At 39.7% G+C, this 14,642-nt stretch overlaps 1 protein-coding gene across 2 annotated transcripts; it reads left to right on the top strand.

Moving 5' to 3' along the window:
• The first annotated feature begins 4,086 nt into the window (after positions 1 to 4,086).
• Positions 4,087 to 6,273, top strand: LOC147901204 (Sec14p-like phosphatidylinositol transfer family protein). 2 transcript variants are annotated; one of them, XM_087375708.1, is made up of 7 exons: positions 4,087 to 4,284; positions 4,531 to 4,652; positions 4,750 to 4,902; positions 5,003 to 5,149; positions 5,254 to 5,406; positions 5,492 to 5,614; positions 5,745 to 6,273. In XM_087375708.1, exons 1-7 carry the CDS (start codon positions 4,182 to 4,184, stop codon positions 5,841 to 5,843), a joined length of 900 nt encoding a protein of 299 aa, XP_087231834.1. In that variant the 5' UTR covers positions 4,087 to 4,181; the 3' UTR covers positions 5,844 to 6,273. The 2 variants fall into 2 exon arrangements, with proteins under 2 accessions (XP_087231834.1, XP_087231836.1); XM_087375710.1 differs by having other exon boundaries at positions 5,254 to 5,410; positions 5,496 to 5,614.
• The last annotated feature ends 8,369 nt before the right edge of the window (positions 6,274 to 14,642 follow it).

Raw genomic sequence — 14,642 nt, 5'->3', positions numbered from 1 at the left:
CTATGATATATCTTATTTTGGTGGATATTATGGTATTTTGCTTATGTGTAAACATCATCTCAATCCTTATGTTGCTTTCAAATATCCTAGCAGATGGCTGGTCATACCATGCATGGTGCATGGAGAATATATGAATTTATAGAGCAGATTGTGGTCGAAGAATGGCTCAATGATGCTTTCATTTGTAGAGACTTCAATAATGCTTCAATTTTTTATGACAACACAACTCATTGAGGCATGGTAACTATGGAACACACCTCATGGGTTGCTATGCTTTCTAGCATCCATGCTTCTAACCTTTAGGTTATACATTTCATCACAATGCACTTTCTTAGTACTAGGGCCAACTCATAGGTGGTACTTGATCCATTTGACTTGCATGAATCAAGTTTCTGCTCCATTAGCCAGCAAGGACATAAATGTGGCTTGGTATCATTTTGCCATCAAGATAGTCGTGCCTATAGACGCACTGTTAGATGTGTCTAAAGACGCACTACGACAATCTTTCTTATGTGAGTCCTTGAATTTATTGTAGACCAAATTTGCAAATGATGAAATGACTAGTGAAAGCTTCAAAAATGGCAAGTTTGTGTAGGACAAAAATTTTGAGGATAAAGGTTGCTCATCAAAATCTCTTTTCAAAAGTTTATATGCCTATAAACAGGAATAACCTAATGCTCGATTTAACAGGTTAGATGGTACTTGGACTCTGGATAAACCTAAACTCAAAGGTGAGGGTCTAGTTCATATTTGCCATTTTTTTGCAGTGCCATTGCCATCTATTTTCCAAAAGATTACATCTAAGAATGTTTTTTAGATGGATTCATGCCTATAGCATTGCTTAAGAATGATTTTAGTATGGATATGCCTTCTCTCCAAGGTGAACTTGATGATGCTTTCAATTCTTTGGATGCATGGAAATCCCTAGTATGTGAAAAATATAATGTGTGAAACACTTGCTAATTGGTGCCCCATAACTTTAATTCCTATTGTCTAGAAGCTTACCACTAAAATGTTGATCAATTGATTGAAAGTGTTCTCCATGCAAGGTTTGTACCACAAAGGTAGATGCATGACAATATTGTCATTGTGCAGATAGGCATTCAATATGCCAAGTATATAAAAAAAGATGTGCTCATCATGTAGGTAGATATTGCTAAAGCTTTTGATATAGTGCTTCGAGATTACATTGCTCATGTAATGCGGAAAATGGGGTTTGATCCAAAGATGTGTAATGCTATCTTTTAGCTATATCAAAATAGTACTACTTGATGCATTATTGGAGATGACCTCTACCAGCCATGGACACTTGGTAGATCAGTATGGCAAGAATAACCCCTCATTGCTTACTTTATGCCAACCATCCATTGTTATTGTATATGGACAAACTTTCAAATGATGGCAATTTGCATGGACTGCAACCAGGGATGTTTTTATTGAAGCTATGCTTATATATTAGTATAAAATCTTGGCGAAAATTTTCAAGATTGTTTTTTTAGTTTCACAATATTAGTAAAATGCAGTACTTCTTTATATATGTTCTTTTGAATTTTGAAGGAAAAAATGTAAATCCTAGCGAAACTTTGAATTTTTTTGCATAAAAGTGTCAAATCCCAGCAAATGTTTCAAACATTTATTTTTATTAGGGCATACAAACTTTCAATGCCAATATAAAAGTTTAGCTTCTTAACGAAACTAACTTGAAAAAATCATCCATGACTGCAACTACCAGACAATAAGCATTTTGTGGCTCAAGCACACATAGATCACTCCTTTATTCCCACAAGATGCTCAATATCACATGTGTTCGATCATGGATGCTTTGGAGTTATATGGCTTAGCTCCTACGCTACATTTAAATTTTCACCAGTCTAAGCTTTTGCCTCTAACTACCAAAGACTAGCAGGAACTTTTTCATTCGGGTCATATTTTGCAACCAAGACAAATAATATATCACGCAGGATATCCTATTGGCTGGTCTATATCCTTAAACGGAGGAAACCTGTCGGGTAATGCTACGTATACAACAAAAGTTGGATTACTAGAAGCTACCCTTTGCATATAAGTCTATGAATCGAACTATTTATTCCTTTGCCGTGGATACACTCTCATGCCAATCGACTTTGGAGGTTGGATAAACCTCTTTGATGGTGCACTCGATGCCTACATCACATATCGAAGAATGGTCTTCCTCTAAAGCAAGAGGCCTTCTTGTGGCGATGTTTGTTGGGTGTCCTACTGGTGGGGACCTAGATTGACCAAACTACAGATTGCACCTGTGCATTGCTTTTGTTGTTTATAGTGTGACTATCAGCCATCTCTTGTGGCACTTCTTGGCTACTCGGCATCTCCTTGTGACATCATTTGATGAAGGATTACCAAAAAGCAAGCGACAAAGAACGAGTGAGCCACAAAATTTGAGCGACACAAAATAATAAAATATGTAAAGATCCCCTATTTGAGTAGCAAAAAAATATAATTTTCAAAAGTACAGTGATTGAAGAAGGCTGACCAATAGTAGAAGAACCAGTCCCACCCACAGCCAATTGGTGAAAGACTCCTTGAATGGATTAGTCTACATTCCATGCATATGTAAATGCTTAGCTTTTTTAACTCTATTCACTCTTGGAACAAAAGCCATGTTTCTTTGTTACTGCAAAACAACCATCCCCAATGATTCAGTCTTACATCCCACTAATCCAACTAGTGCAACTTATTGACCACCACAAATTCATATTTTGGTGCATGAAATTTTACTAGATGGTGCAAAGAGACATGATAATCATCTAAATCATGCCTTGCCATTTGACTTGATATTTAACATGACCCCATTTGGACTTGTAAATGAAAAGTTATAAAGATGTGAAAACGGCCAAAACAGAAACAGGGAACACGGTCCTTGTTTTGGCCCAGAAGATGACATTTTCACATCCCTATGTCTTTGCAAGTTGTCAAAATTTCTTGTTTGGCTCAAAAAATGAGTTTTTGACAATCTTGCATCTTTTGATTGTCAAATCCAAATGGCATAATGTTAGATATCAAATCAAATTGACAAGGCATGATTTAGATAAAGTGCTATGTTATATGTTTATGCGTGACCCCTCCTGATTAATTTCCAAACCCAAATGGGTCACGTTAAAATAGTCCTTAGCTTTGGACTACTCAATTTCAAGAAATGTGACACATATAACCCCCCTTTTGAATATGTTCTACTTCAAGCAATTATTTAATGGGACACTTAGATTCTTTCTTTGCTTGCTTGATTTTCCTAGTGCTTCAACAAATTCTCGCTCGCTTTTTCCCGCTTGCTCTATCGACTGCCTCCATTGGATGGCCTCCAGAGTCATTTCCATTCACATGATTTCTCCATGCAATTTTGGATACTTGGGAGAATTGACTCCTCTCATTGTTGACTATGCCCCTTTGTTTTCATGGATTAGATTTACTGCAATCTGGACCATATGGCATGATAGAAATCATTGCACATCCTCCCTTGCCCTTTAGATACATATGCATTCTCAAGCACTTCTTGCATACATCCTTATATGATGCATATCATATAGGCAACATTTCTTTGCATCTCTTAAAGGTTTTTTCCCACTGCCCCCACTATGGGTGGCAGGGTTTGTACATTCAATTAATTAAGTCAGTGATTTCACCCCAAACATCGTGTGTGTGTGTGTGTGCGTGAGAGAGAGAGAGAGAGAGAGAGAGAGAGAGAGAGACGGCATTGATTCCTTTTGTGCAAAGCAACGAGCTCGGGCGGTTTGGGCACTTAGCTGGCTACGCTGTTTGATCCCCTTGAGCCTATCAGCGTAAGCCACGGGCAGTGAGCCCCTCATAGATGGCCAAGGGGTGTGTTTTGTGGAGGGGGGGGGGGGGGGGGAAGGCAGGGAGGAAGGTTGACACCATGCTGTGCATTCTTCCGAGGCTTGTGACGCTTGAAGTGCGTGGGGGTGGTGGCAACCAATGTGGTGTCTCGAGTAGAATTCCTTATATGAAAAGGTAAAGGTGAATACACAAAATCATCCGGAAAGGTGAGGTCCGAGGATACTATTCCTAAGGAAGACAAGATCTCTTCTCTTCGTTATCATCATCATGATCCTCATCCTCATCATCATCATCATCATCATCATGATTAATATGATGATGATCTTCTTCTTCTTCTCCTATCAAAGGCTATGGCTATGGCGTCTTCCTCATTCTGTGTTGCAGCTCAACCTCTCCCTTTGCTTCCCCTTCCCCCTTCCCTCTCCCTTCCCTCCAGCTTCGCCTTCCCTTCAGGTATTTCTCTCCTTTCCTCTTCCTCTTCCTTTGTGTTTTTTGTTTTTCCGTCCTCGTCCTTTACCTTCATCGCATGTCCACCGGTGCTTGTTTTCGTTTCATCATGCAAAGCTTTATCTTCGATTTTGATCATGCCAGTCTTATCTTAGATTTCTATCATGCTTTAGATCTTCAGCTTGCTCTGTTCGTTGCCGGCACAAAATCATTGCCAGAATCTCGTTTATCTTTTCATTTCTGGTTTTTCAGGTCGACGCACACTTTGCGGAAGACAATGTATCTCCATCGTTGTTCCGTCGAAAGGCCTTCCTGTCAGAGCGCAGCAAGTCCAAAGCGCAGAGCTTTTGATAAACTCGACCCAGCAAGCCCAGGTGATTGGGGATTGCTTTACAATGCCATTGAACCAATGTGCGGATCAGGCATTGCTTTCCTTGGTTACATGAGGCGCTGAGGAATTTGATCTGGCAGCTCGTGCAGGAGGTAAAAATCTTGCTGGAAAAGATGCACCCGGAACTTCCAGTGGGCAAGAATGGGAGGGACGACGATGACCTTCTTTTGTGGTTTTTGAAAGATCGAAAGTATAATGTGGATGCGTCAGTCGGCAAGCTTGTCAAGGCGATTGTATCCTTCTGACCAAGGAATGCAGCTACTTTCTTTCCTTTACCATCTGAGCAAACTATATGCAGAGCCTTCCATAATCCTTAACAAAGAAGTATGCAAGACGTGGCGTCGGGACTTTGGTGTCGATTTGCTTACGGAGGATTCTGTCAGGAACATTGCGGCAACTGGGAAAGCTTACCTCCATACGCAACCTGATGTGGAGGGAAGGCCTGTTGTAGTTGTTGTGGCTGCCAATCATGTTCCAGCCGTGAGTATTCCATCTCCCATGAATGCCAGATTCGAACTGCTAGGGATTTCTATGGGAAATCATTTAGGAAGGCCCTGAGCTTACTTACTCGATCTTTGTTTCAGAGAGACGATCTCATCGAAAGTGAAAAGCTTTGCATTTATCTGATCGAGAAAGCGTTAAGCCTACTCCCTGCAGGCGAAGAGAAAATTCTTGGTATTTTCGATTTGAGAGGGTTCACTCACAAGAATGGGGACCTGAAATTCGTGAAGTTCCTGGTGAGTTTTAATTCAATCTGCACTAATTTGCGTGCTGTAAATATGTTCAACATCTTAATCGCAGTGGTTCTTATTCTTATAACAGGTAGATGTATTTTTCAACTACTATCCGAAGAGGCTAGCTCAAGTGCTGTTTGTGGAAGCTCCATTCATTTTCCAACCTGGTTGGAACATGGTCAAGCCATGGTTGAAGTCCTATGCTAGCCTGGTGGGTGATCCATTCCTCAGATTCTCGCTTTGCTCGGATTTGAAACTAGTATTTTCCACGTCTTTTAACTTTTAGAACAGCATTTGAATCCCCACCTCAATGTTGCTGATGAAATATGTTGAGCCTACAGGTTAGATTTTGCTCGGCAGATGTGGTCCGACAAGAGTATTTTACACTGGACACAGTTCCTCCGGACTTCAGAATTTCCAAGGCTGCAAATTCCTCATGAATTTTGATCTTTTGTTGATGTGACGAGTTTCCATGAGTCAGTGCTTCAGGTCCTGTAGGCCATCTTTTACATTGGTACATTGTTTGCATTCTTATCAACAAGGTTGGTGGACAGCAACGATATCAATATGAAGCTTTTGAGTGGAGATTGCCGCCATTGTCTTACAAATCGGGGAGCTGTGTACATAAGGAAGCTAGCTGAGCAAATGCGGCTAAGTGATCTCCAGGGCTAATCTGCGTGTAACCTTTGGACTTGAAATTTGGGCTTTGCCTCTTGATGCTTCAGCATCTTCATGCTTTTGTTGTCCTGCAACCATTTTCTTTTCTTGTGAAATTTTCACAGGAGTTGACAATACCTTGGGAAAGTAAGCTCGCTCATTTCAAGGCTATAAAGTTTCACATCAGAATTTAAGTTCAAAGCTTTAAAAACACTTTGTGGTATCTCTTTGCCTCACTACTTCATCCTTAGCTAGTCCACAACAGGCTACAGCATGGCTCACACCCTTTATTTCCATGACTTTGTTCCACAAGTCCAAAGGAAACCTGGCATCCCTGAGGGCATCTGCCTCTCTGTTTTGGACTCTCATCAGGTCGTACGAAGCAAGACAGATCCTTTTTTGGACGCATCCCATTTAGTGTCCCACAATGTTTTGAGAGGTAGCTGGAGGTTAATTGATTCGTTGCCTTTTGATATTTTGTATTATCTTGAGTATCTGGTGAGAGAAAGGCTCAAGTAGGATTGCTATCTTCAACTCTATATAGTCCATTTATCTGAAAGGTGACTGAATTTGTTGTGGTTCGTTCATTGATGGTTTTGTATAGAAGGATAAAAAATCATTACAGATTTGGTGTCTTGTGGAGTCTTGGGAGCTGTCAAGCTCAATTTAGCTGGACAATGATGTCTATATGATCATGGATGAAGAGTAGTCCACAACATAGCAAGCTCTAGCTACTATACTCGAGAGAGAATGGATGGGTAATTTTTCTGTTTTTACATACTCCTGCTTGATCAAGTCCCTTCCCCTTCATGGAGCACCCTTTGGTGCGTTTTTCAAGGGTGGGTGGTACATGTTGAAGCTCAAGGGTGGCTATTACAGTAGGTGTTGTCGCTAGAGTTTGAATAATAGAGTTGGGGGTCAGGTTGAAAGGACGGGTGTAGGTGAATGGTTCCAATAAGTTGTTGGAACAACCTAATGTAGTGGCCCCTCAATGAGGGAAAATGATGTGCTGTTGTATCTTGAGCATGCAAAGAAGATTATTGTGGAGGCGTTGCTCCTCTCTCCAAAACCTCTCATTCCAATCGAGAGTACATCAACTTTTGCATTGGATATATCAAGACTTTTGCCCTAGTCTATTGCTCACTGTCGAGAAATCATGTCCTCTTTCTCAACCATGCCATCTCCCTTTCTTCATCTTCATAATTGAGAGTTTGTGCTTTTTACTTTTAAGCTTCAGCTCGGATTTCTTTCATAATTCTTATTTCTTCAAGCTAGTCACCAGGTTGATAGACATTGCCTTAGTGATAGAAACTTGGGAATGAGGTGCATGTGAGATTCGCCCATATTATAATCACAATTAGATTGGATGCCATGGAAGAGCACAAGAGGAGGGAGAGGGTTGAGAGAGTAGAAGGGAGTGGAGAGAAGGGGCATGAGGGAGTGGAGAAAGAGAGAGAAGGGAGTGGAGAAGCAATGGGGGTAGCTTGCAATTTGTGCAAGAATGTTTGCGATAATGTAAGTGCTCAATGGAGGGTGCCATGCTCTATTTCTAATAGGGTGTTATATTGCCAATTGTGATGCACCATACTACACAAAGCAAGACTTTGCCAGCCAAAATAATGTTCTCTTCTCACTTAGGAGCAAGAAATCGGGCAAACACAACAATATCTCAGAGAAATAGGTAGAGGTATTAAGGGGGTGTGCTAGAAAATGCTCCATCTTGAAATATCACAAGAAGCCTCAAGAAGATGTTACTCAAACATTAAATGATTTATGAAGAGTGTAGCAATGAGAACCTTGATAACCGTTCTTGAATTTGCTATAGGTAACACCCCCAATAGTGACTAGCAACCTTTGAGCAACCTTTGCCTTGTGAATGTCATTGTTTTCAACAAAATATTTATCCTTGAATGATGCACTAGATTTTGATCCCATTGTCACCATATCAAATGATTGAGTTGACTATAATACCTTTCATTCACGTTTAGCTTGTCTTCATCCTTTGACAATTTGTTACTCTATTCCATGTGTATAGATGCAATCTTGCAAACAAACGGTCTTCAATAAATTGTTGACATATTTATGGTGAGTCATAAAGGTTGATATCAATCTCTCCATAATTCAACACCAAGACAACAACTCACGATTCATATATCTTTCATAACAAGATTGTTTCTTGACATACAAGATGACTTCTCCTTGAACTTTATAGTATAATTTACATTTGACTGTTTCTTGGATAAGCGAAGTACTTACTAGTCTTATTATACTAGCATTTGGGTGCTTATTTCAATATATATAAGCTTCTCTTTTGCCTTTTCAACATATGCTTGTCGTCAATGTGTATAAACTTCATCATTGGGAAAGTAAGTTTAACATCCACACAATGCATATATCATTTATTCGTATAGCCATTCTAAATCGAAAATCTAATTGAATTCGTGTAGGCAATTGGGACATAAGTTTCTTCAAATTGATGAGAAAGCCATTTGCTATGAATTTGACGCTCAATGGAAAGATTGTAGTTTACCTTGTAAAGCCAATTGTTTGCAAATGCTTTCTTCTTTGAAGGCAAATAACTAGATTATCATATGTTATTTTTGCATATAAAGCATTCATTGTTTTTGCCATTGTGGCCTTTGAGTTACATACTCAAAGTAAACTCCCAGTAAATTGGTTATTCTCTTTGCATACTAGTTGTCATCAAAGCTTGCTTGCAATCGACGTTTTTTACCTTTTACAAACATAAGTCAATCTTTGAGGCTATTTTCTTTCTTGTGAGGTCTTATTTAGCTTTTGATCTAAGTTGTTTCATGTTCTAGTGCTTATCCTTCTTATTGTTGTACATTCTTCTTGCTTGATTGGTAGAAACAATAATCTCATGTGGTTGAAGGTGTTTTCAATACTGCATCTTTAATAAATATCAAATGCCTTTAAATTTAAGAAATCCTATTACCTAGATCAACCAATCTGAATGCTTTGCTTTGCTATTTATGAAGAACCATTATATAGTTTCTTGCTTCCATGTCAAGTTTTCTTCAATGATCATCATGAATGTGTGCATACTCAAATTGTCCTGAGATGCCCAATCTTTGGCTTTAAAAATGCAAAATTTTCATATGGTGCCATACCTTTCACTATCTCTATCAATACTTTGTTCAATACAAGTCGATACATTAATGGCAAGTTCTTATCTTTCAACATAGCTTTGGCACCTTTTTCCAATGTTCGTTCTTTCTTTTGCTAAGAAATTTTGTTGAGGTGTATTAGTGCATGTTAGCAATCTTTGGCACCTTTTGCTAAAGTTCTCTTCTTTCTTTTTGCTATTACATTTCGTTGAGGTGTGTTAGCACATGCCGGCAATCTTTTGATTTCATAAAAAATAAAAAATGGAGGTGACATTATATTCATTACCTTTATTAGACTTTTTGCTTTGTTGTTGTTGATACTAATGTTCGTGACGTCCACCACCTCCTTTTAATGATCTCCCGCTACCTCTACCTCTATTTGAAACTTAAAAACTTTGCTCACTTGAAACTTCTATTGGCTAGAATAGCTTGCTTTTCACTTATTGCGATTCTTCCAATATTGGTTTTTTCTTTTTAATAGCAATATTTATATCAAATTCTCATAGTCATTTCCTAAACCATTAAGGATATCTTGAACTTCTTTCATTGTTTTTCTAATTGATGAAATCTATTTATTACAACTGTCGACTTTGAGAACATATGCATGATACCATGACCAATTTCATTGCTTTGCCAAAATCTTTGATTAATATGATTTGAAAGTGTCAAAATACTTGAATTTCTTTGACTCTTACAAATTGCAAACATATACTATTAACTTAAAATTTTCCTCTACCATTTCAGGATGAGATATTAGATCAAGTTGCAGGCCATGAAATATATTCAATATGTGATGGGTACTCCGGATACTTCCAAATTTGGATTTGTGAGAAAGATCAAAGGAAGACTTCATTTGTTTCACCATGGGGGGTGTATGCATATAGGGTGATGCCATTTGATTTAACTAATGCACCAGCAACTTTCCAACGTTTCATGAGCCAAGTATTGGCACTCTAGTTAGGAAAGTTCATAAGAGTGTTTTTGGATGATTTTGGCATATATTCAAGCCGTGTGGATCACTTGGAAAAGTTGAGGATTGCATTAAAAAGTATTGATGATGCAAAAGGTTGCCTTAATCCTGCAAAATGCCGTTTGGCCAGGAAGAAGGTGGCTTTGTTAGGACATGTTATCTCAAAGGAAGGTATAGAAATGGATCCTGAGAAGGTACAAGCAATCATGGCCCTTCCACGACCTAGTAATGTAAGAGAGGTGAGGGGCATTTTGGGTAAAACAAAGTATTACTAGCGCTTTGTTGATATGTTTTCTAAAAAGATGTATCCTATAAATTTATTGACAAAGAAAAATGTATCTTTCCAATGGGGACTAGAGCAAGATAAGGCATTTTGTTTGCTTAAGGAATGCATGAGCCAAAGGCCAATTATGCAGCCTCCTAGGTGGGAGGATGATTTCTATGTGAATCCAAGTGTGTCAACTCATTCAATGGGAGCTATACTACTTCAGAAGGGTGAGCAAGGATGCATGCAACTAGTGTATTATGCAAGTCAGCAACTCACAAAGGTTGAGGAGAGGTACGGTGAAATGGAGAAAGAAGGTTTATCTTTGGTCTTTACAGTGAAGAAGTTTAGGTCATACTTGCTGCCTCGCCCTTTTTTCTTCCTTACATCTCAACCTGCTTTACAATTTTTGGTTCGCAAACCCAATATGGAGCTCTTTCAAAAATACTAAGCATGCATTTGATAAAGACTAGCTCAAAAATCAAGAAGCAAAGAATGCATTGCCTTGAAGAACTTCAAACTAGGCCATGCATATATCTATCTTGAAAAAGTTGGGTATGTCTTTGGAAGTCTTGACATGAATGGAAAATGTGGCTTAAATTATCATGCATTTGTTTGAGTTGAAGACCACCATAATTTGTGCCTTGAATTGAACCCTTGTTGAAGATGACATCTGTTAAATTTGTTGGTATAAACTTAGAGAGGCTTGAAAAAAACTTGAAACTTGGAGAGGTTTAGATGTAACAACATTTGCTCATGAAGGTTTACCAAGGCTTTAAATTTGACTCTTGAAGAAGAGGATTTCAAGTCAAATTTTATGAAGTACAATTGGGCAATTATGAAATGTTGTCAAAGCCTTGCTATTAGACCAACTTAGGTGCAGTTGGGAGATTCTTTTTGCAAAAAGAATTTGAGAACTGTGATGGTTAGCCGAGGTGTGTTGGCCATGGAAATGATTTTAATGACATGGTGAAAGCAGCAACAACCAAGGCAAATAGATGCTTTGGAATCACAACCAGAAAGATAAGAAAAAGAAGAAATCACATGGCTCTAATGTGGAACCAAATTTAGATGAAGATAGTCATGGAGATTCAGATAGTGTATTTCAAATGCAAGTCTAGACTCATACTTTGCAAAGGGTGAAGAATGAGGATTCAAAAGAAAAAAAGATATATATTTAAAAAAATAGTTAACAGAAAAGTCAAAGAAGAAAGATAAGAAGAAGTTTGGTGAAAAGACATGGTAGGAAAATCAAAATTGGATAAAAAAGTAATGGAGTGTTGGGAGACTTTGGGTATTTCCATGAATCCATTTAAAGAACAACAATTGTATCAAATTTGTCGAAAAGGAGGGCAGACAATGGAAATTATTGATATAACCCTAACTATCGATGGAGGTTACCTCCTCGTTTAGCACATGCCAATTCACAAGGTTCACCACCAAGCATCAATCCACAAAGTTTGTGACTTGTTGTTTTCTCTCTCTAGTCTACCAAAAATAGGGGCATGCTTATCCATAACAAACTATGATCTTACTCTCTTCCATAGTTTTGAGAGTCAGTTGCAAAGTAGAAATCTTTGGTTTGCCCAAAGGTTCTCTTATCGTCTTTTAGAGGGATACATAAGTAACAAGGTCATCATGGACTATTTAATTAAGAAGGTCTTAATTTCTTTCAGTATTTTTTTAGTTTTATGTTAGTAACCTCTCGCAAGAATAGCAAGCGAGGATAGGTGTACTTGTGACCATGGATTGGAAGTTTTGCATTGCTTTACTGCCTTTTACTTGTAGTTTTTGTTTTGTTCAACCTGCCTAAGGCCTCTTATCTCTTCTTTACTAGAAATGTCCTCAAGGTATTGAAGGCATGAGAACATTGTCCAATTGTTTTCCCTTCTATTGTGTGATTGTTAAAGACGATGTCACTTCCTCTTGAAGAAAACTCAAACCATGCAAGTAAGAGCATTTGTTTGTCTAGTGGGTTAATCCATATCTCCGTTAAATCATCTAGTTGGTGTCTTTCAATATCTAAAAAGAAGGATTTTCTAGTTTTCTTCAGATGTTTTATTACTTTTGATAAAGGGTGGTTTTGTTCATTGTAGTATTTCTTGAATTCTTCAGCAATTTTTCTCAAATTTTCTTTAGGAAAATTTTCCATTATAGCCTGACATCAAACTAATCAGTAGAGGCATAGTTTACCACATGAGAGAGAAGAGAGTCAGGGAAGGAATGCATAGATGAGAAGGAAACTGGTCAATGCTGCCTTGCACCTTGGTTCGGAGCATCTATTTCAAGACTATAATCTACAATTGCCTTAAATGGCTAGTGACATGTGGACAAGAACCGTCTACTCGACCCATGGATTGCTAAAAACGTCCCTAGGTGATTGGTTGGGCAACCACATCATGAATACCCCTCCCCCCAAAGTTTACATCTTGGGACTAATAAGGTTTGATGTGGGAAACATGCGCAATAAGGACCGATCCACTAATCAAGGAATTGGGTAGCCAATCCTTTCTTGAGAAATTTACCAAGACTAAAATCACTGTTAGAAATCAATTTGAGCATGGCAGAGATCATAATACTTCTTCTGGCGATGGGCTTTCTTCAAATGGAGAGCTGCATTTTGAGGCACCTTTAAGAAATTCATCCCATTGCAATGGTTTGCGATTTTGATTTGAGTAAACATCTATCGGACTTGTCTCGGCGGTGAATCTAGGGCAACGACCCAATAGTGCTTCAAAGGGACTAATCTTCATTGATTCTTGGAGTGTTGTGTTGTATGCGGCTAGGACGTATGGAAGAGAAACATCCCAAAGTCAGTGAAGAGGATCAATATACATAGCAAGCATCAGTTTTATAGTTCTATTAAGGCGCTTTGTGAGACCGTTGTAGTCAACATGATTCGGGCCCACGTGTTATTGTCAAATGCACGACTATTTTGAGAACTTTATATTTGAAATTGGTGCCTTCGTCGAACAATAAAAATTGAGGACATCCATGAGGTAGGATGACCTCTTGGATCAATAAATCTGCAACGTCTGATGCTCAAATAGATTTTAGTGGTTTTGTTATCGCCCAGGGAGTCGCATAATCTGCAAGAACAACAATCTAAGAATTTCCAGATTCAGACGTAGGGAAGAGACCTATTCTGTCATAGGCGATACAGTTGAAAAGGCTCGTTTGTGGAGATAGATTGCATGTTACCTACAGGGTTTCTAGTGGGAGATTTATGTAGTTGGTAGGTAGGACAAGATTGAACATAAGCATGGAAAGAAAAGTGCATACAAGGCCTTAAGGGCTTGTGCGATGCCCTAAGGCCGACGTGCAGAGCCTTAAGGTCTTGTGGGGCACCCTAAGGGCTCGTGGTGCTTGAGTGGTGTGCAACGCCCGTGGACTAAGGCACGTAGCACCCAAGGCGAGGAACCCGTGTGGGCACGCGGTTGCGACACGACGCTCGAAGGGAAGGTCGCACGACACTCAAAGCGCCGGCAGCCACCGATATGGAGGTGGAGGGGGGGGAGGGGGAGGGGGAGAAGGGGGGTGGAGGGATTGGTGGAGGTGGAGGGGGGGAGGGGGGGGAGGGGGTGTGGGGTCAGTGGAGGTGGAGGAAGGGTGGGGGGGAGGTTTTGGGGGGGTTGGTGGTGGAAGAGGGGGGGGTGGAAGGTGGTGGTGGGAAAGGGGGGGGGGGGGGGGAAGGGTGGGTGGAGGTGGAGGAGGGGAAGGGGAGGTGGAGGTGGAGGTGGAGGTGGAGGTGGAGATGGAGGGGGAAAAGGGGAGATGGGGGTGTAGCGAGAGGTAGAGAGATGGTGGAGGGAGAAAGGATGGTTACCTTGAGTGGGGGGAATGGGGGATGGACGGAAAAAGTGGAGGTGATGGGGAGGAAGATGATGGGAGGTGGAGATGGAGATGGAAGGGGGGTGACGAAAAAAGTGGTGATGGTGGTGGTGGAAACGGATACTATAGAAGGTTCATTCTTAGGTATGCCATGATTGCAAGACCCCTTTATAAGCTACTAGTGACTTTCATCTGGACAGAAGAATGTGAACAAGGCATTCAAAACCCTCAAGTGGAGATTAATGATGGCTCCGAATTGGGACATTGAATTCCATGTGCATACAGAAGGTTCCAAATATGTACTAGTGCGCATGCTATGTCAACCTGGCAAGTACAACAAAGATTACCCAATATAATTTACAAGCAGGCAATTAAATGATGGAGAGGT

Source organism: Dipteris shenzhenensis, chromosome 6, assembly GCF_047967505.1.
Source record: "Dipteris shenzhenensis isolate YYH24624 ecotype China chromosome 6, Dip_SZ_1.0, whole genome shotgun sequence".
In the NCBI taxonomy this organism is placed as follows: domain Eukaryota; kingdom Viridiplantae; phylum Streptophyta; class Polypodiopsida; order Gleicheniales; family Dipteridaceae; genus Dipteris; species Dipteris shenzhenensis.
The sequence above is the reverse complement of the archived record's forward strand: the minus strand, read 5'-3'. Positions and strand labels throughout refer to the sequence as shown.

Excerpts from the sequence above, each read along its gene's own strand:
- LOC147901204 (XM_087375708.1), top strand. The coding sequence starts at position 4,182 with ATGGCTATGGCGTCTTCCTCATTCTGTGTTGCAGCTCAACCTCTCCCT. Across the intron at positions 5,407-5,491 it reads TGAAATTCGTGAAGTTCCTG|GTAGATGTATTTTTCAACTA; the intron begins GTGAGTTTTAAT and ends TTCTTATAACAG. Across the intron at positions 5,615-5,744 it reads TGAAGTCCTATGCTAGCCTG|GTTAGATTTTGCTCGGCAGA; the intron begins GTGGGTGATCCA and ends TTGAGCCTACAG.